General features: G+C 44.0%; 1 protein-coding gene across 1 annotated transcript in view; it reads right to left on the reverse strand.

Annotated features, from left to right (window-relative positions):
- The window catches only part of LOC139366406 (diaphanous-related formin 2), a 691,096-nt gene that overhangs the window by 243,057 nt on the left and 421,097 nt on the right, over window positions 1–26,942 (reverse strand). The window contains exon 25 of the mRNA XM_071103857.1: window positions 18,096–18,225. Within this exon, the coding sequence (XP_070959958.1) occupies window positions 18,096–18,225 (130 nt within the window). The remainder of the gene's footprint in view (window positions 1–18,095; window positions 18,226–26,942) is intronic.

The raw sequence follows: 26,942 nt of genomic DNA on the forward strand, positions 1-26,942 counted from the left end.
TTCTGCAGATCCTCTCAAGCTCTGTAAGGTTGGATGGGGAGCGTAGCTGCACAGTTATATTCAGGTCTCTCCAGAGATGTTCGATCTCGACATTCCGAGACTTGTCCTGAAACCACTCCTCCTGCGTTGTCTTGGCTGTGTGTCTAGGGTTGTTGTCCTGTTTGCCCCAGTCTGAGCGCTCTAGAGCAGGTTTTCATCAAGGATCCCTCTATACTTTGCTCCGTTCACCTTTGCCTCAATCCTGACTAGTCTCTCAGTCCCTGCCGTTAAAAACATCCCCACAGCATGATGATGCCACCACCATACTTCACCGTAGGGATGGTGCCAGGTTTCCTCCAGACTTGACGCTTGGCATTCAGGCCAAATAGCTCAATCTTGGTTTCCTCAGACCAGAGAATCTTGTTTCTCATGGTCTGAGAGTCTTTAGCTGCCTTACGGCAAATTACAAGCGGGCTGTTACTGAGGAGTGGCTTCCGTCTGGCCACTCAACCATAAAGGCCTGATTGGTGGAGTGCAGCAGAGATGGTTGTCCTTCTGGAAGGTTCTCCCATCTCCACAGAGGAACTCTGGAGTCTCTGTCAGAGGGACCATGGGGTTCTTTGTCACCTCCCTGATCAAGACCCTTCTCCCTCCCCCGATTGCTCAGTTTGGCCTGCCGGCCAGAACTAGGAAGAATCTTCAGCCATTTAAGAATGATGGAGGCCACTGTGTTCTTGGGGACCTTCAATGCTGCATACATGTTCGTGTACCCTTCCCCAGATCTGTGCCTCGACACAATGCTGTCTCTGAGCTCTACGGAAAAATGATTTGACCTCATGGATTGGTTTTTGCTTTGACATGCACTGTCAACTGTAGGACCATATAAAGACAGGTGTGTGCCTTTCCAAATCATGTCTAATCAATTGAATTTATCACAGCTGGACTCCAATCAAGTTATATAAACATCTCAATGATGATCAATGGAAACAGGATGCACCTGAGCACAATTTCGAGTCTCATAGCAAAGGGTCTGAATACGTACAGTTGAAGTCGGAAGTTTACATACACGTAGGTTGGAGTCAATAAAACTTGTTTTTCAACCACTCCACACATTTCTTGTTAACAAACTATAGTTTTGGCAAGTTGGTTAGGACATCTACTTTGTGCATGACAATGCATTTTCCTAACAGTTGTTTACAGACAGATTAGTTCACTTCTAATTCACTGTATCCACACTCCAGTGGGTCAGAAGTTTACATACACTAAGTTGACTTTGCCTTTAAACATCTTGGAACATTCCAGAAAATGATGTCATGGCTTTAGAAGCTTCTGATAAGCAAATTGACATAATTTTAGTCAATTGGAGGTGTACCTCTGGATGTATTTCAAGGTCTACCTTCAAACTCAGTGCCGCTTTGCTTGACATCATGGGGAAATCAAAAGAAACCAGCCAAGACCTCAGAAAAAAAATTGAGACCTCCACAAGTCTGGTTCATCCTTGGGAGCATTACAAAAATTGCAGGTACAAAATCTATATCCACAGTAAAAACAGGTACAAAATCATCTATATCCACAGTAAAACAAGTCCTATATTGATATAAACTGAAAGGCTCCTCAGCAAGGAAGAAGCCACTGCTCCAAAACCACCATAAAAAAAACTGACTACGGTTTGCAACTGCACATGGGGACAATACCATACTTTTTGGAGAAATGTCCTCTGGTCTGATGAAACAAAAATAGAGCTGTTTGGCCATAATGACCATCGTTATGTTTGGAGGAAAAAGGGGGATGCTTGCAAGCCGAAGAACACCATCCCAACAGTGAAGCACGGGAGTGAGAGCATCATGTTGTGGGAGTGCTTTGCTGCAGGAGGGTCTGGTGCACTTCACATAACAGATCATCATGACGCAGGAAAATTATGTGGATAAATTGCAGCAACATCTCAAGACATCAGTTAAACTTTGGTTCCAAATGGGTCTTCCAAATGGACAATGACCTCACGCATACTCCCAAAGTTGTGACAAAATGGCTTAAGGACAACAAAGTCAAGGTATTAGAGTGGCCATCACAAAGCCCTGACCTCAAACCTACAGAAGATTTGTGGGCAGAACTGAAAAAGTATGTGCGAGCAAGGAGGCCTAGAAACTTGACTCCAGCTCTCTCCAGTTACACCAGCTCTGTCAGGAGGAATGGGCCAAAATTCACCCAACTTACTGTGGGAAGCTTGTGGAAGGCTACCCGAAATGTTTGACCCAAGTTAAACAATTTAAATGAAATGCTACCAAATACTAATTGAGTGTATGTAAACTTCTGACCCACTGGGAATGTGATAAATAAATCACTCTCCCAACTATTATTATGACATTTCACAATCTTAAAATAAAGTGGTGATCCTAACTGACCTAAGACAGGGCATTTTTACTAGGATTAAATGTCAGGAATTGTGAAAAACTGAGTTTAAATGTATTTGGCTAAGCTAACAAAATATCCACAAAGAAACGGTTTTACTTCATAACTATCAGCTAGCTATACGTGAATCGTAATAATGTAGCTAAACAGATAGTTTAACAGGCAAACATATCATAAAACGAATATTATGCTAGATGTATTAACGTATCAAGATAAAATATTGTAGTCAGGCAACATATGAAATGTTAAGACAATTTCTCCTTCCGAAGTCAGCTCAAAGGGCAGCTCAAATAATGGCTGCCCTTGACTTCAATAAATGTTTCATCATTTTATACGTGGTTGCATCATATTACTTTGCATACTTTCAGTTGAAGCTTGCAAACAGAGTACACATTCTAGAAGTGCCCTTCGTGCTCCGTTTCGCATACTTTGATTTGGACTCATCCTCTGACCCTCATGTGCTCCAATTTGCATGATCGGAGCACAGTAGTGTGCATTTTGAGAAACACCCATGCTCTTACTACCTTGCTATCATCACTCTATGACCTATCACTGTATGACCTATCACTCTATGACCTATCACTCTATGACCTAACACTGTTGACATGAAGGTCAATGGACATAAAGCTCCTAAACATCCAGTTTATCACCTTACCCATCCAATTTGCTACATTAGAGGGGATAGTTCATTAAATCCAGCACCAAATTCATATACTGTAGCTGCCAAACATTACAAGGGTCTCAATAACTGTTCGTTGGGAGGTTTATGTGGGCGGTTACTGTCATAGGCAGTTACTACACAATACCTAACCACAACAATTCTAGCTAGTGAGCTTGTAGAGAGAGTGTATCACAATAATTCTGAGGGGACATGGTAAGAATGGGATAAATATATGTTGGACACGCTCAAAAGATAAGCATTATTTTTAAAGGGTAAGACAATAAATCAGATAATCACTTCCATTAATTTTAAAGTTTTCGGTTCACTTTCCGCTCCATCAAACCAATATGAGTGTGCACCTGGAGTACATGAAATCATGCTACAGTGACATTATTTCATCTCAAACCTACTGACATGCCAACTCAACCTCAATGAATATAATAAGACATTATAGGTCCATCTGAGATTGTGATTATGTTGCTCTGCTGCCTGAGACAACACAGAAACATGCCACACATTTGGAACATGGAGGTGTTAAGTGCCTTGACACTTTGGGTTGCCAGTTCATCTCTCATATTGCAAAGCCCCGGTTTCAAATTAGCAACCTTCTGGTTAATGGTCCACTTGTCTAACTTCTGGGCTAAAACAAGTACATTGTCTATACAAAACAGAACACAAGTGCGTAAGAATAGGGAATTCATGTAAAAACAGCACAACAACCCCACAATGTCAGTCCTCATGGTCATCAGTCCGCTTGTCCCAGGCCCTCCTTGAGACTCAGCAAATTCCATGCCCCTGTGAGTCTCTCTGGGTGAACATCTGGCTTCTAATTAGCAGTGACCTTGAGGCAGGTGAGCCATTGATGATGGGCGAGTCCATAGAGAGAAGGGTCTAGTCTCCTGCGAGGACAACTGTGTGTGCTGGGCCGGGCTCCAGTTATCACTGACCTCTACCTGCCTCAAAAGCTACTCCCTATGGGGAGACAGCTTCTGAGGTAATAAGAGATGCTATCATGTGTGTCAGGGAAGGGGAGAGTAGATGACCTGCTGGGAGTCCACATGCAGATCTATCATCTCGTTAGCGTGTTGCATTTATAATTCACAAGCATGCAGGGTTGCATGTGTAATTAAGTTGTGCATCCACACAACTCTATGACGACGCTATGACTCAGAAAACCAGATGGCTTTTACACCGCTCTACAGGAAATTCTACTGAGATTTCAGTCAAGGCGACCATTTTGGTTCTGAAGGCAAGTGGATTTATCGACTCATTTCTCTAATACACCAACTATAGATAAACATAACATTCATTTCGCTAATATTTTACAAGGAATGAATCAGAATGAAAATACTATTCTGCAAAAGAAAGTAATACAATCAAACCAAATGAAAATTATTAAAAGGGCATCTTATTGAATAACATTAATGGTTGCCAGCAAATGCCAAAGTACGCCACTCGACCCGGAGTGGATTGTACAAGGATCCAGTTTTCATTGATTAGCAATTATCTTTCTTTTCGATTTGAACTTGTCATGACAGAAGCATAACATTAAATAGAAACAATATAAGGCAATTAACATGAAGTGAAGCGGTTGGGAAAAGGCAGTATAATGTGCTTAAGGGAGGCTCAGCCTGCAATAGAGCAGACAAAGGCCTGTCTCTCTCTCTTTTCTCTCTCACTCTTTTCTCTCTTTCTCTCTCTATTTTTTTTTCTCTCTCTCTCTGAGGAGACTTGGGAGAGAGAGAGTCCCTCTGGAGTGGGCAATCAAGGGAAAGGAACTGACAAAAAGCCTTTCTCAGGGAAATCAGCCGGAACTGATTGCTCTTTTCAATCAGGTATATTAAGTGTGCAGGCTCCAGCCGTTTGTAGATGAGCTTGTGATTATTCTAATGTTTGAACCCCCCCCCCTTCTGACCAGCCAACCCCCATTTTCCCCCACGGCCCTTGATGTAACAAGCAGAAATTTGCAGGCTCAGGGCCTCTGGCTGTACAGGATGAATAGGTCACCTGGCCTCACCTCAGCTACAGATCACAACAGAGGGTGGTGGTAGTCATCGCAGAGGCGAGGGGTCTACTTCAGCTGAAAATAATGAGTCAAATAATGATTCAACACACAACACCATTTTCCAAGTTGTAGTGGTGGTGGGACAAGCAGGGGGAGGTTCTATTTGTAATAACTAAGTTGGGTGGCACCGAGAGAAAGTGAAGGTGGAAACAGGGATAGAGAGAGAGGAAGTGATGGGGGAGACAGGGATAAAGAGAGAGGAAGTGATGGGGGAGACGGGGATAAAGAGACAGGAAGTGATGGGGAGACGGGAATAAAGAGAGAGGAAGTGATGGGGGAGATGGGGATAAAGAGAGAGGAAGTGATGGGGGAGACGGGGATAAAGAGAGAAAGTGATGGGGAGACGGGGATAAAGAGAGAGGAAGTGATGGGGAGACAGGGATAAAGAGAGAGAAAGTGATGGGGGAGACAGGGATAAAGAGAGAGAAAGTGATGGGGGAGACGGGGATAAAGAGAGAGGAAGTGATGGGGGAGACAGGGATAAAGAGAGAGGAAGTGATGGGGGAGACGGGGATAAAGAGAGAGAAAGTGATGGGGAGACGGGGATAAATCGAGAGAAAGTGATGGGGGAGACGGGGATAAAGAGATAAAGTGATGGGGAGACGGGGATAAAGAGAGAGGAAGTGATGGGGAGACAGGGATAAAGAGAGAGAAAGTGATGGGGAGACGGGATAAAGAGAGAGGAAGTGATGGGGGAGACGGGGGTAAAGAGAGAAGAAGTGATGGGGAGACAGGGATAAAGAGAGAAAGTGATGGGGGAGACAGGGATAAAGAGAGAGAAAGTGATGGCGGAGACAGGGATAAAGAGAGAGGAAGTGATGGGGGAGATGGGGATAAAGAGAGGAGAGATGGGTGAGACGGGGTAGAGAGAGAGGAAGTGATGGGGAGTCGGTGATAAAGAGAGGAAGTGATGGGGAGAAGGGGATAAAAAGACTGAGGAAGTGATTAAGGTGACAGGGATTAAAAGAGGAGGTGATGGGGATAAAGATAGATGAAGTGATGGGGAGACAGTGGATAAAGATGAAGTGATGGGGAGACAGAGATAAAGATGAAGTGATGGGGAGACAGGGATAAATATGAAGTGATGGGGAGACAGGGATAAGGATGAAGTGATGGGGAGACAGGGGATAAAGATGAAGTGATGGGGAGACAGGGGATAAAGATGAAGTGATGGGGAGACAGAGATAAAGATGAAGTGATGGGGAGACGGGGATAAAGATGAAGTGATGGGGAGACGGGGATAAAGATGAAGTGATGGGGAGACAGGGATAAAGAGAGATGAAGTGATGGGGAGACAGGGATAAAGAGAGATGAAGTTATGGGGAGACGGGGATAAAGAGAGATGAAGTTATGGGGAGACGGGGATAAAGAGAGATGAAGTGATGGGGAGACAGGGATAAAGAGAGATGAAGTTATGGGGAGACAGTGATAAAGATGAAGTGATGGGGAGACAGGGATAAAGAGAGATGAAGTGATGGGGAGACAGGGATAAAGAGAGATGAAGTGATGGGGAGACAGGGATAAAGAGAGATGAAGTTATGGGGAGACGGGGATAAAGAGAGATGAAGTTATGGGGAGACAGGGATAAAGAGAGATGAAGTTATGGGGAGACAGGGATAAAGATGAAGTGATGGGGAGACAGGGATAAAGAGAGATGAAGTGATGGGGAGACAGGGATAAAGATATGAAGTGATGGGGAGATAGGGATAAGGATGAAGTGATGGGGAGACAGGGATAAAGAGAGATGAAGTGATGGGGAGACAGGGATAAAGAGAGATGAAGTGATGAGGAGACAGGGATAAATAGATGAAGTGATGGGGAGACAGGGATAAAGATGAAGTGATGGGGAGACAGGGATAAAGAGAGATGAAGTGATGGGGAGACAGGGATAAAGAGAGATGAAGTTATGGGGAGACGGGGATAAAGAGAGATGAAGTTATGGGGAGACGGGGATAAAGAGAGATGAAGTGATGGGGAGACAGGGATAAAGAGAGATGAAGTTATGGGGAGACAGTGATAAAGACGAAGTGATGGGGAGACAGGGATAAAGAGAGATGAAGTGATGGGGAGACAGGGATAAAGAGAGATGAAGTGATGGGGAGACAGGGATAAAGAGAGATGAAGTTATGGGGAGACGGGGATAAAGAGAGAAGAAGTTATGGGGAGACAGGGATAAAGAGAGATGAAGTTATGGGGAGACAGGGATAAAGAGAGATGAAGTTATGGGGAGACAGGGATAAAGATGGATGAAGTGATGGGGAGACAGGGATAAAGATGGATGAAGTGATGGGGAGACAGGGCTAAAGATGGATGAAGTGATGGGGATAAAGAGAGAGAAAGTGATGGGGAGACGGGGATAAAGAGAGAAGAAGTGATGGGGGAGACAGGGATAAAGAGAGATAAAGTGATGGGGGAGACGGGGATAAAGAGAGGAAGTGATGGGGGAGATGGGGATAAAGAGAGAAGACGTGATGGGGAGACAGGTATAAAGAGAGAAGAAGTGATGGGGGAGACAGGGATAAAGAGAGAGAAAGTGATGGGGAGACAGGGATAAAGAGAGATGAAGTGATGGGGAGACAGGGATAAAGATGGATGGAGTGATGGGAGACGGGGATAAAGAGAGAGGAAGTGATGGGGAGACGGGGCAAAAGAGAGATTAAGTGATGGGGAGACGGGGATAAAGAGAGAATAGATGGGTGAGACAGGGATAGAGGGATAGGAAGTGATGGAGAGTTGATGATAAAGGGATAGATAAAGGGATAAAGAGAGATAAAGTGATGGGGGAGACGGGGCTAAAGATACAGGAAGTGATGGGGGAGACGGGGCTAAAGATACAGGAAGTGATGGGGGAGACGGGGCTAAAGATACAGGAAGTGATGGGGGAGACAGGGATAAAGATACAGGAAGTGATGGGGGAGACGGGGATAAAGATACAGGAAGTGATGGGGGAGACGGGGCTAAATATACAGGAAGTGATGGGGGAGACGGGGCTAAATATACAGGAAGTGATGGGGGAGACGGGGCTAAAGATACATGAAGTGATGGGGAGACAGTGGATAAAGATGAAGTGATGGGGAGACAGAGATAAAGATGAAGTGATGGGGAGACAGGGGATAAAGATGAAGTGATGGGGAGACAGGGGATAAAGATGAAGTGATGGGGAGACAGAGATAAAGAGAGATGAAGTGATGGGGAGACAGGGATAAATATGAAGTGATGGGGAGACAGGGATAAGGATGAAGTGATGGGGAGACAGGGGATAAAGATGAAGTGATGGGGAGACAGTGGATAAAGATGAAGTGATGGGGAGACAGGGGATAAAGATGAAGTGATGGGGAGACAGAGATAAAGATGAAGTGATGGGGAGACGGGGATAAAGATGAAGTGATGGGGAGACGGGGATAAAGATGAAGTGATGGGGAGACAGGGACAAAGAGAGATGAAGTTATGGGGAGACAGTGATAAAGATGAAGTGATGGGGAGACAGGGATAAAGAGAGAAGAAGTTATGGGGAGACAGGGATAAAGAGAGATGAAGTTATGGGGAGACAGGGATAAAGAGAGATGAAGTTATGGGGAGACAGGGATAAAGATGGATGAAGTGATGGGGAGACAGGGATAAAGATGGATGAAGTGATGGGGAGACAGGGCTAAAGATGGATGAAGTGATGGGGATAAAGAGAGAGAAAGTGATGGGGAGACGGGGATAAAGAGAGAAGAAGTGATGGGGGAGACAGGGATAAAGAGAGATAAAGTGATGGGGGAGACGGGGATAAAGAGAGGAAGTGATGGGGGAGACGGGGATAAAGAGAGAAGACGTGATGGGGAGACAGGTATAAAGAGAGAAGAAGTGATGGGGGAGACAGGGATAAAGAGAGAGAAAGTGATGGGGAGACAGGGATAAAGAGAGATGAAGTGATGGGGAGACAGGGATAAAGATGGATGGAGTGATGGGAGACGGGGATAAAGAGAGAGGAAGTGATGGGGAGACGGGGCAAAAGAGAGATTAAGTGATGGGGAGACGGGGATAAAGAGAGAATAGATGGGTGAGACAGGGATAGAGGGATAGGAAGTGATGGAGAGTTGATGATAAAGGGATAGATAAAGGGATAAAGAGAGATAAAGTGATGGGGGAGACGGGGCTAAAGATACAGGAAGTGATGGGGGAGACGGGGCTAAAGATACAGGAAGTGATGGGGGAGACGGGGCTAAAGATACAGGAAGTGATGGGGGAGACAGGGATAAAGATACAGGAAGTGATGGGGGAGACGGGGATAAAGATACAGGAAGTGATGGGGGAGACGGGGCTAAATATACAGGAAGTGATGGGGGAGACGGGGCTAAATATACAGGAAGTGATGGGGGAGACGGGGCTAAAGATACATGAAGTGATGGGGAGACAGTGGATAAAGATGAAGTGATGGGGAGACAGAGATAAAGATGAAGTGATGGGGAGACAGGGGATAAAGATGAAGTGATGGGGAGACAGGGGATAAAGATGAAGTGATGGGGAGACAGAGATAAAGAGAGATGAAGTGATGGGGAGACAGGGATAAATATGAAGTGATGGGGAGACAGGGATAAGGATGAAGTGATGGGGAGACAGGGGATAAAGATGAAGTGATGGGGAGACAGTGGATAAAGATGAAGTGATGGGGAGACAGGGGATAAAGATGAAGTGATGGGGAGACAGAGATAAAGATGAAGTGATGGGGAGACGGGGATAAAGATGAAGTGATGGGGAGACGGGGATAAAGATGAAGTGATGGGGAGACAGGGACAAAGAGAGATGAAGTTATGGGGAGACAGTGATAAAGATGAAGTGATGGGGAGACAGGGATAAAGAGAGATGAAGTGATGGGGAGACAGGGATAAAGAGAGATGAAGTGATGGGGAGACAGGGATAAAGATAGATGAAGTTATGGGGAGACGGGGATAAAGAGAGATGAAGTTATGGGGAGACAGGGATAAAGAGAGATGAAGTTATGGGGAGACAGGGATAAAGAGAGATGAAGTGATGGGGAAACAGGGATAAAGAGAGATGAAGTGATGGGGAGACAGGGATAAAGAGAGATGAAGTTATGGGGAGACAGGGATAAAGAGAGATGAAGTTATGGGGAGACAGGGATAAAGATGGATGAAGTGATGGGGAGACAGGGATAAAGATGGATGAAGTTATGGGGAGACAGGGCTAAAGATGGATGAAGTGATGGGGATAAAGAGAGAGAAAGTGATGGGGAGACGGGGATAAAGAGAGAAGAAGTGATGGGGGAGACAGGGATAAAGAGAGATAAAGTGATGGGGGAGACGGGGATAAAGAGAGGAAGTGATGGGGGAGACGGGGATAAAGAGAGAAGACGTGATGGGGAGACAGGTATAAAGAGAGAAGAAGTGATGGGGGAGACAGGGATAAAGAGAGAGAAAGTGATGGGGAGACAGGGATAAAGAGAGATGAAGTGATGGGGAGACAGGGATAAAGATGGATGGAGTGATGGGAGACGGGGATAAAGAGAGAGGAAGTGATGGGGAGACGGGGCAAAAGAGAGATTAAGTGATGGGGAGACGGGGATAAAGAGAGGATAGATGGGTGAGACAGGGGTAGAGGGATAGGAAGTGATGGAGAGTTGATGATAAAGAGAGGAAGTGATGGGGGAGACGGGGCTAAAGATACAGGAAGTGATGGGGGAGACGGGGCTAAAGATACAGGAAGTGATGAGGGAGACGGGGCTAAAGATACAGGAAGTGATGGGGGAGACGGGGCTAAAGATACAGGAAGTGATGGGGGAGACAGGGATAAAGATACAGGAAGTGATGGGGGAGACGGGGATAAAGATACAGGAAGTGATGGGGGAGACGGGGCTAAATATACAGGAAGTGATGGGGGAGACGGGGCTAAATATACAGGAAGTGATGGGGGAGACGGGGCTAAAGATACAGGAAGTGATGGGGGAGACGGGGATAAAGATACAGAAAGTGATGGGGGAGACGGGGATAAAGATACATGAAGTGATGGGGGAGACGGGGATAAAGATACAGGAAGTGATGGGGGAAACGGGGATAAATATACAGGAAATGATGGGGGAGACGGGGCTAAAGATACAGGAAGTGATGGGGGAGACGGGGATAAAGATACAGGAAGTGATGGGGGAAACGGGGATAAATATACAGGAAATGATGGGGGAGACGGGGCTAAAGATACAGGAAGTGATGGGGGAGACGGGGATAAAGATGCAGGAAGTGATGGGGGAGACGGGGATAACGTGAGAGGAAGAGATGGGGGAGACGGGGATAAAGTGAGAGGAAGAGATGGGGGAGTCAGGGTTGAAGAGAGAGGAAGAGATGGGGGAGACAGGGTTGAAGAGAGAGGAAGTGATGGGGGAGACAGTGATAAAAAGAGAGGAGGTGATGGGGATAAAGAGAAATGACGTGATGGGGGATAAAATGAGAGGAAGTGATGGGGGATAAAGGGAGAGTAAGTGGAATCCTAGATACACATTTCCATTCCAGCATGCTGCCGGCCATGGGCCAAGTAGAAAAAGAATAACAAAAGGAGAAACTAGAAAGTTATTTTAGTGGAGACGAGGAAACAAAGTGGCTCTATTGCACTGTAGCGATGAAGGAGAGAGAGATGCCTAACAGAGAGGAGAATGAGAGATGACAACTAGATATTGCTTGGGGTTAGGGTGAACAGTGTACCCAGTTAAGGAAGCAATCTTTTTCCCATGTTCTTATACCAATTTACCTGACAGGAGACCAAAAAGCCTTGTAAAAGATCTGGAAGATAGTCTATAAATTATTCAGATGGGCCCCGTTGTTCTACACAAGTGTTACAGCTCCTCCAGACTCGTATCAAGCTAACGCGTGGCCCAGCCATCGTGGTGTTCCAGTCTTGTGTTCCAGCCTCAAAGTGTTCTCTGATTAAATGAGCTTTAGTGAGACTAGACAGCTGCGATTTGAGCTTCTTTGTTTTGGTCCTCTCCGGCATCTCAAAAAGCCCTTAAAAGCACCCGAAAACAACAGAATAAAACTTGAGCGCTGGTGACCAAAGAGGTCTCTCTTTGGTACGGGGAAAAGGAAAATGAGAAGCCACTATGAATTTTCTTTTAAAACAAAGATCATTGTGTCATGTTTCTTGTTGGAGTGAGAGACGGTGCATTTTTTGTTAGAGTGGGTGACTCAATCATCTAATTCCTTTTGGCTTCACCTGTGGAGGCGGACTTCTGTCAAAACTGAAGAAATTCACCACTTCATGATTCAAACCAATGCTGTCTGCCTGACCAATAGGGACAATAACAAAATATATTTCCAAATCAAATTATTTCTCTCTCAGTATGGAATCATCTGCTCTTAAAGGTCCAATGCAGACGTTTTTATATCAATATCAAATCAGTTATATGTAGCAATTAAGTACCTTCCTGTGATTGTTTTCAATCACTTAGAAAATAGCCATTTCTCTAGCAATTTTGTTAGAACTGTCTGGGTGTGGTTTGAGTGGGGAAGGGAAAATTGAAAACTACACTGAACCAAAATATAAATGCAACAATTTCAAAAATGTTACTGAGTTACAGTTCATATAAGGAAATCAGTCAAATGAAATAAATGAATTAGGCCCTAATCCATGAATACCTTAAAAACAAAGTAGGGGAGTGGATCAGAAAACCAGTCAGTATCTGTTGTGACCACCATTTGTCTTATGCAGTGCCTCATCTCTTCTGCATGGCTGTTGATTGTGGCCTGTGGAATGTTGTCCCACCCCCTTCTGTTGATGTCACCAGGCAGGCCAAAACTCCACCCCACCAAAAAAGGGTGAAATTTCAGGCGGTCTTTTCGAACAGCACATACACTAAAATGGTATTATCATAATTTTCACAATTTCATAGTATTATTCCAACCTCAGTGTAGAAATAAAAAATGTATATATATCTCACACAGGGAAATCACATTTTTGACTGTACTGGTTCTTGAAATGGCTAGTTTTCTTGGTTTTACACTAAATTGTTCATGGATAATAAGGTTATCGTGTTGTATATCACGTTTGACCTATTATTAAAATACAGGGTCTACGGAAAGCACTGTGAGATAAACAGCTTTATAGCCCATATAGCCTTCTCCTTGGTGTTATGTCTGTGTTGTCCACTGGTGTTTGCCATAATGAATTGAGTCAACCAATGGCTTATCAGTCTCACCCAATTGAACTAACAAGCATGTACAAGAATTGATTGTCCCTGAAAGGACTTGAATGAGTTGATACACGTTGACAGTTTGAGCCGTACACTAATCCATCTATATCCATAATGAAGACTGGTTCTGGTCCACTTCAACAATAGCTGCCTCACTGCGTCATTCGAGCACATAATTAGCGGGAATTCGATTAAATAACCAAATAGGAAACTAACAAAGTAAATACGCCTCTGGGGATTCTCCACCAAATACTTGAGAATGAAATGAACTTATTGACAGGCAGTCAGACAAACAAGTCTATTCCCAGACAATGAGGCAGCAAATGCTTACGTGCCAGATTGCCTAGGGAGACTAACTTTCATACGTGTCAGATAAATAACTTAATTCAAAGGTGGGAACAACGTAGCATGTTTACTCGAGGTAATTACGCCACTTGAGCTGTAAATACACCACTTCTGCACCACAAATGGCAGCCATGTTCTCTTATTCTCAACGCCAATCCACAATGGCAGATAGACAATAATGCCTAGGGCATTAAGCCACCGTGCTGTCCTGTCATCCACACCATGCCTCCCATCCGGCCTGTTAACCTGTCCTGGTGGTCATCTTGGGAACGCATACAAATCCCCTGTGCTCTATTAAAGTCCTTCTCCCATTGGAAACTGAAACTGCTGCCATATACCATCCATATTGAATCAGACGGGGCCCTCTTCCTGAACAGAAGAATATTTTCGATTTTTACTACACAAATCAAATCAAAGTTTATTTGTCACGTGCGCCGAATACAACAGGTCCTTACAGTGACCTTACAGTGAAATGCTTACTTCCAGGCTCTAACCAACAGTGCCAACAAGGTATTAGGGGAACAATAGGTAAGTAAAGAAATAAAAACAACAGTAAAAAATACAGTGAAAAAATGACAGTAGCGAGTCTATATACAGGCTGATTGAGGTAGTACGTAAACGTAGATATGGTTAAATGGACTATGCATAGATGAACAGAGAGTAGCAGTAGCGTAAAAGAGGGGTTGGCGGGTGGTGAGTTGCGGGAGATCAGTGCACATCGCCCGTTTAGCCAATGTGCGGGGCCACTGGTTGGTCGGGCCAATTGAGGTAGTATGTACATGAATGTATAGTTAAAGTGACTATGCATGATACACAGAGAGTAGCAGCAGCGTAAAAAGAGGGGTTGGGGGGGGGGGACACAATGCAAATAGTACGGGTAGCCATTTGATTGCCTGTTCAGGAGTCTTATGGCTTGGGGGTAAAAACTGTTGACAAGCCTTTTTGTCCTAGACTTGGCACTCCGGCACAGCTTGCCATGCGGTAGTAATGCAACCAGCCATGCTTTCGATGTTGCAGCTGTAGAACCTTTAGAGGATCTGAGGACCCATGCCAAATCTTTTAGTTTCCTGAGGGGGAATAGGATTTGTCGTGCCCTCTTCACAACTGTCTTGGTGTGTTGGACCATTCTAGTTTGTTGTTGATGTGGACACCAAGGAACTTGAAGCTCTCAACCTGTTCCACTACAGCCCCGTCGATGAGAATGGGGCTGTGCTCGGTCCTCCTTTTCCTGTAGTCCACAATAGTCTCCTTAGTCTTGGTTACGATGAGGGATAGGTTGTTATTCTGGCACCACCCGGACAGGTCTCTGACCTCCTCCCTATAGGCTGTCTCGTCATTGTCGGTGATCAGGCCTTCCACTGTTGTGTTGTCTGCAAACTTAATGATGGTGTTGTAGTTGTGCCTGGCCATGCAGTCGTGGGTGAACAGAGAGTTCAGGAGGGGACTGAGCACGCACCCCTGAGGGGCTCAAGCGTTGAGGATCAGCGTGGCATATGTGTTGCTGCCTACCTTCACCACCTGGGTGCGGCCCGTCAGGAAGTCCATGATCCAGTTGCAGAGGGAGGTGTTTAGTCCCAGGATCCTTAGCTTAGTGATGAGCTTTGAGGGCACTATGGTGTTGAACACTGAGCTGTAGTCAATGAATAGCATTCTTACGTAGGTGTTCCTTTCGTCCAGGTGGGAAAGAGCAGTGTGGAGTGCAATAGAGATTGCATCATCTGTGGATCTGTTTGGATGGTATGCAAATTGGGTGGGTCTAGGTTTTCTGGGATAATGGTGTTGATGTGAGTCATTACCAGCCTTTCAAAGCACTTCATGGCTACGGACGTAGTCATTTAGGAAGGTTGCCTTCGTGTTCTTGGCCACAGGGACTATGGTGGTCTGCTTGAAAGATGTTGGTATTACAGACTCAATCAGGGACATGTTGAAAATGTCAGTGAAGACACCTGTCAGTTGGTCAGCACATGCCCGTCTGGCCCCGCAGCCTTGTGAATGTAGAACGTGATCACACAGTCGTCCAGAACAGCTGATGTTCTCATGCATGCCTCAGTGTTGCTTGCCTCGAAGCGAGCATAGAAGTGATTTAGCTCATCTGTTTGGCTCGTGTCACTGGGCAGCTCGCGGCTGTGCTTCCCTTTGTAGTCTGTAATAGTTTGCAAGCCCTGCCACATAAGATGAGCATCGGAGCCGGTGTAGCATTATTCAATCTTAGCCCTGTGTTGATGCTTTGCCTGTTTGATGGTTCGTTGGAGGGCATAGCAGGATTTCTTATAAGCTTCCGGGTTAGAGTCCCGCACCTTGAAAGTGGCAGCTCTACCCTTTAGCTCAGTGCAAATGTTGCCTGTAATCCATGGCTTCTGGTTGGGGTATGTACGTACAGTCACTGTGGGGACGACGTCCTCGATTCACTTATTGATAAAGCCAGTGACTGATGTGGTGTACTCCTCAATGCCATCGGAAGAATCCCGGAACATGTTCCAGTCTGTGACAGGAAAACCGTCCTGCATCTGCTTCACCTGACCACTTTTTTTATAGACCGAGCCACTGGTGCTTCCTGCTTTAATTTGTGCTTGTAAGCCGGAATCAGGAGGATAGAAATGTGGTCGGATTTACCAAATGGTGGGCGAGGGAAAGCTTGTACACATCTCTGTGTGTGGAGTACAGGTGATCTAGATTTTTTTTTGTCTGGCTGCACATTTAACATGTTGACAGAAATTATGTAGAACTGATTTAAGTTTCCCTGCATTAAAGTCTCTGAACACTAGGAGTGGTTTCCTGTTTGCTTATTTCCCTATACAGCTGAAAGTGCGGTCTTAATGCCAGCATCCGTCTGTGGTGGAAAATAAACAGCCATGAGAAGTATAGCTGAAAACTCTCTAGGCAAATAGTGTGGTCTGAATTTTATCACAATATACTCTACTTCAGGCAAGCAAAATCTAGAAACTTCCTTAGATTTCGTGCACCAACTGTTGTTTACAAACATGCACAGACCGCTCCCCCGTCTTACCAGAGCGTGCTGTTCTATCTCGCCGGTGCAGCGTGTATCCCGCTAGCTGAATATCTGTCATAATTTAGCCATAAGATATTACAGTTTTTGATGTCCCGTTGATAGGATATTTGTGATCGTACCTCGTCTAATTTATTGTCCAATGATTGCACGTTGGAGAGTAATATTGACAGTAATGGCAGTTTTCCCACTCGCCTTACAAGGCACCCTGCTCTGTGTCCTCTGTACCTGCGTCTCTTCCTCTTGCCAACAACTGGGATGCTGGCCTTGTCAGATGTTCGGACAATGTCCTGTGTGTCCTGCTTGTTGAAGAAAAAATCTTTGTCTAATCCGAGGTGAGTGATCGCTGTCCTGATATCCAGAAGCTCTTTTTTGCCGTAAGATACAGTTGCAGAAACATTATGTATAAAATACGTTACAAATATCGCAAAAAAAAACACAATTGGTTGGGCGCTCGTAAAACTGCTTCCATTACTTCTGGGCCATTTGAATGGATTAAGAGGGGCTTTCTGGCCACAAGAATTAAGAGGGGCTCTCTAGCCATTAGGAAGTTTTATTCCATCGGATGCAATAGACCTAATTAAAGTATCTTAACCTTGTTGGGCCTAATCTCATGCGTCACTCTATAAAACATGGGCGTGTCTAAATCAAGCTGTAAAATGCCTCGAAGCCTCCTGGTTTAAGCTCTAGCTCTCAAAAGAAGCGTTTAAAACAAGTCGGATAACGCTGGATCAATGTTATAATGCCGAGACAAAGCAAATACCATTGGCCAATTACATTATTATTTGATTTAACCGGGTTTATATCGCTCAAAAGGAATTATGTTCGATTAGCGAGGATACAGGTGGGGGAGAAGGTAAATAAAATACTTTGATGAAAACACAAGCAAATAACATCATAGTTGTAATCAACAGCTTTCTTAATTGAAATGGAGCCAAGGAAGACACAGCTATAATATTTGGGCTTGTCGAGAGATTTCTATTGGTTACTAACAAAACACAATGCAGGGGTCAAAACAAGAAGATGAGGAAATGAAACATGGCAGTAAATTGGTAAAGGTGACATAACACCTAGAATGATTGCAGGTGTGGAGTAAATTGCATGTTTGTCAAAAATCTTTTGTGATTTCCTGTGAGAGCGTCCAATTTCAAGAGGCAGATATTTCCGGGGAGGAATATATCTTGTTTGTTGAATATATAGTTTACTGTCTGCAAGTTCCAATAACAGCATGTTGAGCGATTCAAAACATGCAAGTATGACCTTAGCAGAAAACAACACGTTTTAATTACTCTCTGACTTTGCAGTGTGTTATACATCCATCTCTCACATCAGAATATAAACTACTGTTAATGCCTCAGGAGTGTCCGTGTAGAATTATGGTTCAACCAGTGATACAGTGTCCATATAAGGACAGTGTCAACCATTATTTAAAGAGGATGGAATGGCTTACCTTTGCTAGCACTCTCCACATGCTGCAGCTCTTCAGGGAACCTCAGGATCTCAGGGTACTTCTCTTCACACTTCTCAGCCAGGAAGTGGAGCAGCGTTGTGTTTTGGTCGGCCGACTTAGTGTCTCGAAGCTGAGAGAGAGGTGAAGTCATGGGTGAGTCACGGCATTAGTTGTTCTTACCATTTAGCAAAAGCCCAAAGCAACTGACAACAGTGAGTGCATACATTGTAGTATAGATAACCTCCAACCCACGACCCTGGCATTTCTAGCGCCATGCTCTTACCAACTGAGCCACGCAGGGACAGAATGTTCTTTGAATGTTAGAAAAGGCCACAACAATAACGGCTCGGCATGAAACAGCCAACCATACATAACCATACAGAGAGCTGTTGGGGGAGGAGGGCATGTGTAAACGTTCAGCTCTCTTTCATTCAGTCTTTCAGGAAGCGCCTTTAGCCTTCTTTGCTTTTGCCATATGACAGTGGCAGATAAAGATGCATTATATAGTTCAGTTTGTTAGTGGTCACATACATGTTTAGTGATATGATGGGCTGAGAGGCATTCTGATAAATATGCATAAAGGATCACCTCTCTCTCATGCATTGAGTAGACAACATTAAAAACACACATCAGTAAAACATACATATCAAGCAGAACTGGATAAAAAAAAATACAAAGCTTTGAGAAAGGAGAAGTGAATGTGCTGGACTAGACTAATACAATTGGAGAGAAAAAGGCCAGTACACTGGCTGCTAGGAGCATATTCTCCATTGTGGTGCCTTAGAGACAACTGCACAAGCCTTTCAGAGATCCTACATGACCTTTCAATGAGGCGTTTGGGCTGGAGAGTAGGGGCAAGCCAAATCCCTTTCCTCCCCTCTCCCTCTCTTAAAACCCTGTCCAATTTTAGAGCAATTGGCTCATTGATGCATTCATCCCTACAAGCAGTTCCTTACTCGGTTCCCTCTCTCTACCAGAGTACATTTAATTTCCCCCTCACGCTTCTTTGGGGGCAGACTGAATGACTTTGGAAAATGCATTTCTGTCAAAATAGGAGAGCTATACCACCTTCTTGAGGCGGCAGGGTAGCCTAGTGGTTAGAGCGTTGTACTAGTAACCAGAAGGTTGCAAGTTCAAACCCCCGAGCTGACAAGGTCCAAATCTGTCGTTCTGCCCCTGAACAGGCAGTTAACCCACTGTTCCTAGGCCGTCATTGAAAATAAGAATTTGTTCTTAACTGACTTGCCTGGTTAAATAAAGGTACAATAAAATAAAAATTCTCCAGTAAATTAAGTGTGGGTCGGCACTTCAAAATAAAGAATGTCAAACGGACTACGCTGCTGTTTACCCAGATTTCAGTTCATTTGTCCATTCACACATAGGATGACAGAGAAATTGGTCAATAAAGCTGCAACTGTGTAAATAAAATGTTGTTTCTACAGTTATTAGGGTACCTTAAGTAAAGCTTTTATGGTAAAGTGTTACAGAATCTTACAACTATTGGATCAAACCACAGTATTTACCCATGAATATAATATACGTGTGTACTTTAAATATAAATATTTTAGCAGGACTGGGGAGGCAGAGTTGGGGGATTACCCAATGAGTAACATCTGTCGGGCTGCATCTCAGCAGCATTGAATCACACATCCACATGTCAGCGCAGTGCTGTAAGGTGTTTTAGCAGCTCCTTAATAAATAGCTGTGTCGATAAAAATGACTATGACTTTGGCGCTGGAAAACAGGTTATTTATTCACCCTTATTACTTAAGTTAATTCAAAGGCAATGTTCACTTTCATTACATCTATTCATTACATTGGACCCGTGTGTCAACCTCCCCCAAACATATATCATTCTTACACCACCTTTTCTGTCCTGAAGATGTAAAAAAACGGAGATAACCTTTTCACGAATCTTGAGCACAAAGACTTTGAAAAGGAATTCAAAAGAGATAATGTCAAATGTAATGTCAAGTGGTATAGTACAGCTCTAAATGAATGAAACCCCACAGAGGTAGTCGACCAGACTGCAATCCCTAACTCTTCCTCCTTTTTTCTGTTCCCCCCCTCCCTCACAGAGATTGGAGGGAGAGGACAGGGGCTGGTGGGATGCATTAGGCAGGGGCACCGGTGCTGACTGACCCCCCTCGCCCTCGCCGGCTCAAACAGATTGTTTTCTGTCAAGACTTGACTTCAGGAAGGCTGGTTTGCGGGGGGAGAAGAGAGAGAGGGAAATAAAAATAAAAAACACAACAAGATGGCTTCTATTATTAACCTCACAGAGCCATGCCAAACTCTCAAGATTCTGGCAGACCTCCCTGGGAACAAATGTCTTGTAAGGTTACATTATCTTGATGTGTGGGGGAGCCAGCGGTTGACTAAGACAACAGGAAACCACATGATCATATCAGAGAGAAGAAATCCATTCATATTCCATTCTGCTTTGTCTTAAGAATGATCAAGAATACTCTTACTGTAGACTTATCATTGACAATGTACTTTTTAAAATCCTCAATCACAACAGAATGCATCCATTTTAGGACAATAAACAGCAGCAGATGTGGAATAGGGCTGTTGGAAGACTAACAAAAGTTATTGGCAACATTCCCAGCCCTTGCCCCTATCAGGGGAAGATTTAAAAGGGAGGGTGAGCAGAGTTGATTACACATAATACAATTGACCACTCTCTAGGACATAGACAATTACATGATTACAACAGACCAAGCATGTGGTTCAGTTCGCATGCTGACGCGTCAGGCTGTGATGAAAGGGCACACACATTGCCACTGATAGTTTAATGGTAACGAGTGTTAATGCAACAGGACATTATGCTTCTGCTCCAATAGCCATAGGATTATGATGATGAGCATCACCATCAGCACCTTTCCCATGGTCACATATCTGGCCATATCGCCGTATAAAGCAGCAATTTAACCCCACCAGCCTCAATTAAACACCTGCTAAGAGCACAAGGCACTTGTTATCCAGGAACATCCTGTTGAAGCACACCATCACTCTTCTCTATTTTACACCATCCCTCTCTTCTCTGCCACCATCTATCTCTGCTCTCTGTCGCCACCCCTCTATCCTCTCCGTCGCCACCCCTCTATCCTCTCCGCCGCCACCTCTCTATCCTCTCCGTCGCCACCCCTCTATCCTCTCAGTCGCCACCCCTCTATCCTCTCCGTCGCCACCCCTTTATCCTCTCAGTCGCCACCCCTCTATCCTCTCCGTCGCCACCCCTCTATCCTCTCCGTCGCCACCCCTCTATCCTCTGTCAACACCCCTCTATCCTCTGTCAACACCCCTCTATCCTCTGTCAACACCCCTCTATATTCTGCCAACACCCCTCTATCCTCTGTCAACACCCCTCTATCCTCTGTCAACACCCCTCTATCCTCTGTCAACACCCCACTATCCTCTCTGTCGCCACACCTCTATCCTCTCTGTCGCCACACCTCTATCCTCTGTCGCCACACCTCTATCCTCTGTCGCCACACCTCTATCCTCTCTGTCGCCACCCCTCTCGTCTCTTCAGTTATCTTCTCTTGACTTCTCTGGTTTTTCCAATCTCTTGATAGGTTGATAGCAGTCGGTCCCCTCATCTCAGTCCTACTTTGTGCAGCCACCAATGTTGTCCTAGTGCTAACAATCAAGGATTACTTGGAAAGATATGCATGGTGAGGGGAATCATCTATCATGGTGCTATGCAAACAATGGCCCCCGTATTAAGATAATCACCTATTCAAAGGGCTCTGAGTGATCAATAAAGTATTTATCCTGGATAAGGCCTTTGTATCCTTTTCAAGGTGGAGGGGGCTTTCACGGGATTATACTGCAATTGTTCCCAGGTAAGAATTAATTGCGACGAAAGCCCAAACTCGAAAAGCTGGGTGGGGGTGGATTGATTTATCCATTATGAAAGAATAATTCAGCAATTGCTCTACTGCGGTTTTTATCTATTTATCAAAGAGAGGAGCTTGCATGGTACACTGGGGGAAAAGCATCCTATCTCCAAACATGTATTAATTTGAAATGGCACTGTGTTCCAGCATCCATTAAATAAATCACTCCCAGTACCTCCCAGAGAGATTGGCTTCAAAGGCCAACATACAGAGGGACATGTCTCAACTGCAATCTCGCCAATGACAAAGCTTTTTCCAAACTCACAGAAAGAATCTCAAACCATTAGCAAGAAATGCAACAATAATCAAATCAGAAATATTAGATGGTTCCCTCCCGAATTATCCTTTCATCAAAGCCCGCTGTCTCCTTCGATACCTGGGCTCAATGCTTTGGACAAAATGGCAGCGAGGTCTTTCGTTATATTCTTTGATACAGTGCCTTCAGAAAGTATTCAAACCCCTTGACTTTTTCCACATTTTGTTGTGTTACAGCCTGAATTTAATATTGATTTTACTCAGATTTTTGGTCACTGGCCTAGACACAATACCCCATAATGTCAAAGTGGATTTAAAAAAAATGAATTAACAACTAAAAGCTCCAATGTCTTATGTCAATACATATTCAACTTCTGTGTTATGGCAAGCCTAAATATGTTCAGGAGTAAAAATGTGCTTAACAGGTCACAGAATAAATTGCTTAGACTCACTCTGTGTGCAATACTAGTGTTTAACATGATTTTTGAATGATTACCTCATCTCTGTGCCCCACATCTCTGAAAGGTATCTTCAGTCGAGCAGTGAACTTCAAATACAGATTAAACTTCAAAGACTAGGGAAGTTAACCAAGGGCCCCTATTAGTAGATATTCAAAGCAGACATTGAATATCCCTTTGAGCATGGTAAAGTTATTCATTACACTTTGGATGGTGTAACAATACACCCAGTCACTACAAAGATACATGTGTCATTCCTAACTCAGTTGCAGGAGAGGAAGGAAACCACTCAGCGATTTCACCATTGTGACTTTAAAACAGTTAGAGTTTAAATTGCAGGTACTCCACAATACTAACCTAATTGGCAGAGTGAAAAGAAGGAAGCCTGTACAGAATAAAAACCTTCCAAAACATGCATCCCGTTTGCAACAGGGCATTAAAGTAATATTGCATAAAATGTGGCAAATCAATCAACTTTTTGTCATGAATACAAATTGTTATGTTTGGGACAAATCTAATACAACACATTACTGAGTACCGCTCTCCATATTTTCAAGTATAGTGGTGCCTGCATCATGTTATGGGTACTGTATGCTTGTAATCGTTAAGGGCTGGGGAGTTTTTCAGGTTAAAAAATAAACCGAATGGAGCCAAGCACAGGAAAAATTCTAGAGGAAAACTTGGTTCAGTCTGCTTTCCAACAGACACTGGGAGATTCATTCATCTTTCAGCAGGACAATAACGTAAAACACAAAGCCAAATCTACACTGGAGTTGCTTACCAAGAAGACAGTGACTGTTCCTGAGGGCCGAGTTACAGTTTTGACTTAAATCTACTTGAAAATCTATGGCAAGGCCTGAAAACGGTTGTCTAGCAATGATCAACAACCAATATGACAAAAGCTTGAATAATTCTGAAAAGAATCCAGGTGTGGAAAGCTCTTTCAGACTTAACCAGAAAGACTGGTTATCGCTGTCAAAGGTGCATCTACACAATATTGACTGAAGGGTATGACTACTTATGTAAATGAGATATTTCTGTATATAATTTTCAATAAATTAGCAAAAAATATATTTTTTTATGGTTTCACTTTGTCATGATGGGGTATTGTGTGAAGATCAACTTAATCCATTTTGAATTTAGGCTATAGCAAAATAATGTGGAATAAGTCGAGGGGTATGAATACGTTCTGAAGGCACTGTATACAAAGAGGGTTTGAACGGCAGCAGTGTGTGTGTGTACATGTCGCGTGTGTGTATGTGTGCATGTTGGTGCACGTGTGTGTACTTGCACGCATGTGTGTGTGTGTTGACTGTTCATAAAGGATTGTGACACACTTTCCTGATCACAGGGAACTCTTGGTTTTCTTTCACATGAATCCTCATGTTTTCTTTTCAGATAGACCACATCTTCACTTTCCTGAGTCAATAGGAGTAGAAATGTAGCCCCAAAGTGAATAATCTTCAGCTTAAAATCAACTACTGCCTCTTTCTCCTAACGGTTAAAGGGACCATATGGGATAGGTACTCCAATCTTTTGACTTTCCAATAAATTATATACTGTACACTGAGTGTACAAAACTATGAGAACACCTTCCTAATATTGAGTTGCACTCAGAACAGCCTGAATTCATTGAGGCATGGACTATACAGGGTGTTGAAAGCGTTCCACAGGGATGCTGGCTCATGCTTCCCACAGTTGGTTCAAGTTGGCTGGATGTCCTCTTGATGGTGGACCATTCTTGATACAAACCGGTGCACCTGGCCATTCACCCTCGGAATGGCACACATAGACAATCCATGTCTCAAGGAATAAAAATACTACTTTAACCTGTCTCTTCCCCTTCATCTACACTGATTGAAGTGGATTTAACAAGTGACATCAATAAGGGAACATAACTTTCACTTTGATTCACCTGGTCAGTCTGTGTCATACTCATTCCACAGAGGGCCGAGTGGCTGCGGCTTTTCACTGCATCCTTGTACTTGATTGATGAATGAAGGTCACTAATTAGTAAGGAACTCCTCTCACCTGGTTGTCTAGGTCTTAATTGAAAGGAAAAACCAAAGACTCTCAGACACTAGGCCCTCTATGGAAGGAGTGTGACACCCCTGGTCAATGTCATGGAAAGAGCAGGTGATCTCAATGTTATGTACACTCATTGTATAGCCAATGATTATTGAAAAATATAAAATGTATAAATGCCTCATGAACATAGTTCCACTGTGGTTCCCATCACAACCCAACCCTTGATTTACTCAACTTTTTGTAATGTCTACAAAAAAAGTGTTGGGATACCCAATGTGTTGTTGTTTGAATCCCAGATTGCCCCTATAATAAGGAAGGCATCAGAAACGCTCCAGTGTAGATATCAAAACAAGGCCAGCCGCTTTGGGGGAATGTAGCAGCACCCGAAACATGATGGTGATCTCTTAATTTAAACAGAACAAAGTTCTGCTGTACCCCACACTCAGCCACTGGGTTGTTTACCATTCACTGCTCTCACACACACACACACACACACACACACGCACACACGCACACACCACACACACACACGAGTGAGCAACAGTACATGCATAAAGATAATACATTTTAAAGACTTTCACCATTTCCATAAAGATGCAAGGTCTGCTCTGACGACCTCAGCAGGTTTAGTGCTTTCCACAGCTATCACCACCACAACAACTGTGGGCTTTGCACCAGCTAGGTCTTTGAACAGCAAATAATGCCTCTTACGTCTAGTACCCGCAGACATTTTGACGTAAGTAAATACAAGATACAAGTTTTCCTTAACACCCTGAACAGTACATTCTGAAAGTGAAAGAACATTGTCAGCAAACACACTTGCCAAGTATCAAGTTTCAGTCATCATGAACACTGCAGCAGACCTATTGTCTCAGCAAGAGATATCTAGTATAATTCAGAATTGTACAAACATGAACCCCTTTAGGTAACATTATATTACATTATATAACATTAATTATGAGAACATATGGTGGTGGACAGAAGAGGTAAAGCGTACATGTTGATAGACCTTTGTTTCCATTGCATTGATACAATGGGTTTCCATGTCCGAGCAGCCACACACAAGCCTAAGATCACCATGCGCAATGCCAAGCGTCGGCTGGAGCGGTGTAAAGCTCATTGGGCTCTGGAGCAGTGGAAACGCTTCACCATCTGGCAGTCGGAGGAACGAATCTGAGTTTGGTGGATACCAGGAAAACGCTACCTGCCTGAATGCATAGTGCCAACTGTAAAGCTTGGTGGAGGAGGAAAAATGGTCTGGGGCTGTTTTTCATGGATCGGGATGGGCCCCTTATTTTCGATGAAGGGAAATCGTAGCGCTATACAGCACACAATGACATTCTAGACATTAATGAGCTTCCAACATTGTGGCAACAGTTTGGGGAAGGCCCTATCCTCTTTTAGCATGACAATGTCCCCATGCACAAAGTGAGGTCCATACATAAATGGTTTGTCGAGATCGGTGTGGAAGAACTTGACTGAGCCCTGACCTCAACCCAATCGAACACCTTTGGGATTAATTGGAATGCTCAATAGAAAGAGTCAACATTACAGGGCTATGGTATTAGGTCCTGGAGAGCCTAAACAATTCAGATTTTTGTTTCTAGTAGTTAATTGCACTCATCTGGTGTCACAGGTCTAAATCTGTCCCTGATTTGAATTTTTTCATTGAATCTTTACACTAGGCAAGTCAGTTGAAAACAAAATCTTATTTACAATGATGGCCTACCGGGGAACAGTGGGTTAACTACATATACCTTGTCAGCTCGGGGATTTGCTCTAGCAACCTTTCGGTTACTGACCCAACGCTCTAACCACTAGGCTACCGGGGGAAAATGTCAACCAGAAGAGTAACTGCCTCGAGGGACATATTTGAATAGGTTGGACAACAACTTATGTCCATCCAGCCCCTTATGCATTCTTAAAGCTGCCATCTCAACACACCCACAAACACTGTTTATATAGGCTCAGTTGTTGCTTATTGTTCTATATGCATCTGCCGTATAATTACAATTTATTTCCCCCTTTCATCATCACCAGCAACCTCTCTTCAGAAATAAATTATGGAATCTTGTTAGTTATTTATAGGCCAGATCATTAAAGTATATTAATATATGTGGACTGGCTGGTGCTACTGTTTGGCGCAGGCAGTGCCGCAACATAAAATAGCTGTTTGGTACATTGAAAAGCACAAGAGAGCC

The sequence above is a fragment of the Oncorhynchus clarkii genome, chromosome 14 (assembly GCF_045791955.1).
Source record: "Oncorhynchus clarkii lewisi isolate Uvic-CL-2024 chromosome 14, UVic_Ocla_1.0, whole genome shotgun sequence".
Classification (NCBI taxonomy): domain Eukaryota; kingdom Metazoa; phylum Chordata; class Actinopteri; order Salmoniformes; family Salmonidae; genus Oncorhynchus; species Oncorhynchus clarkii.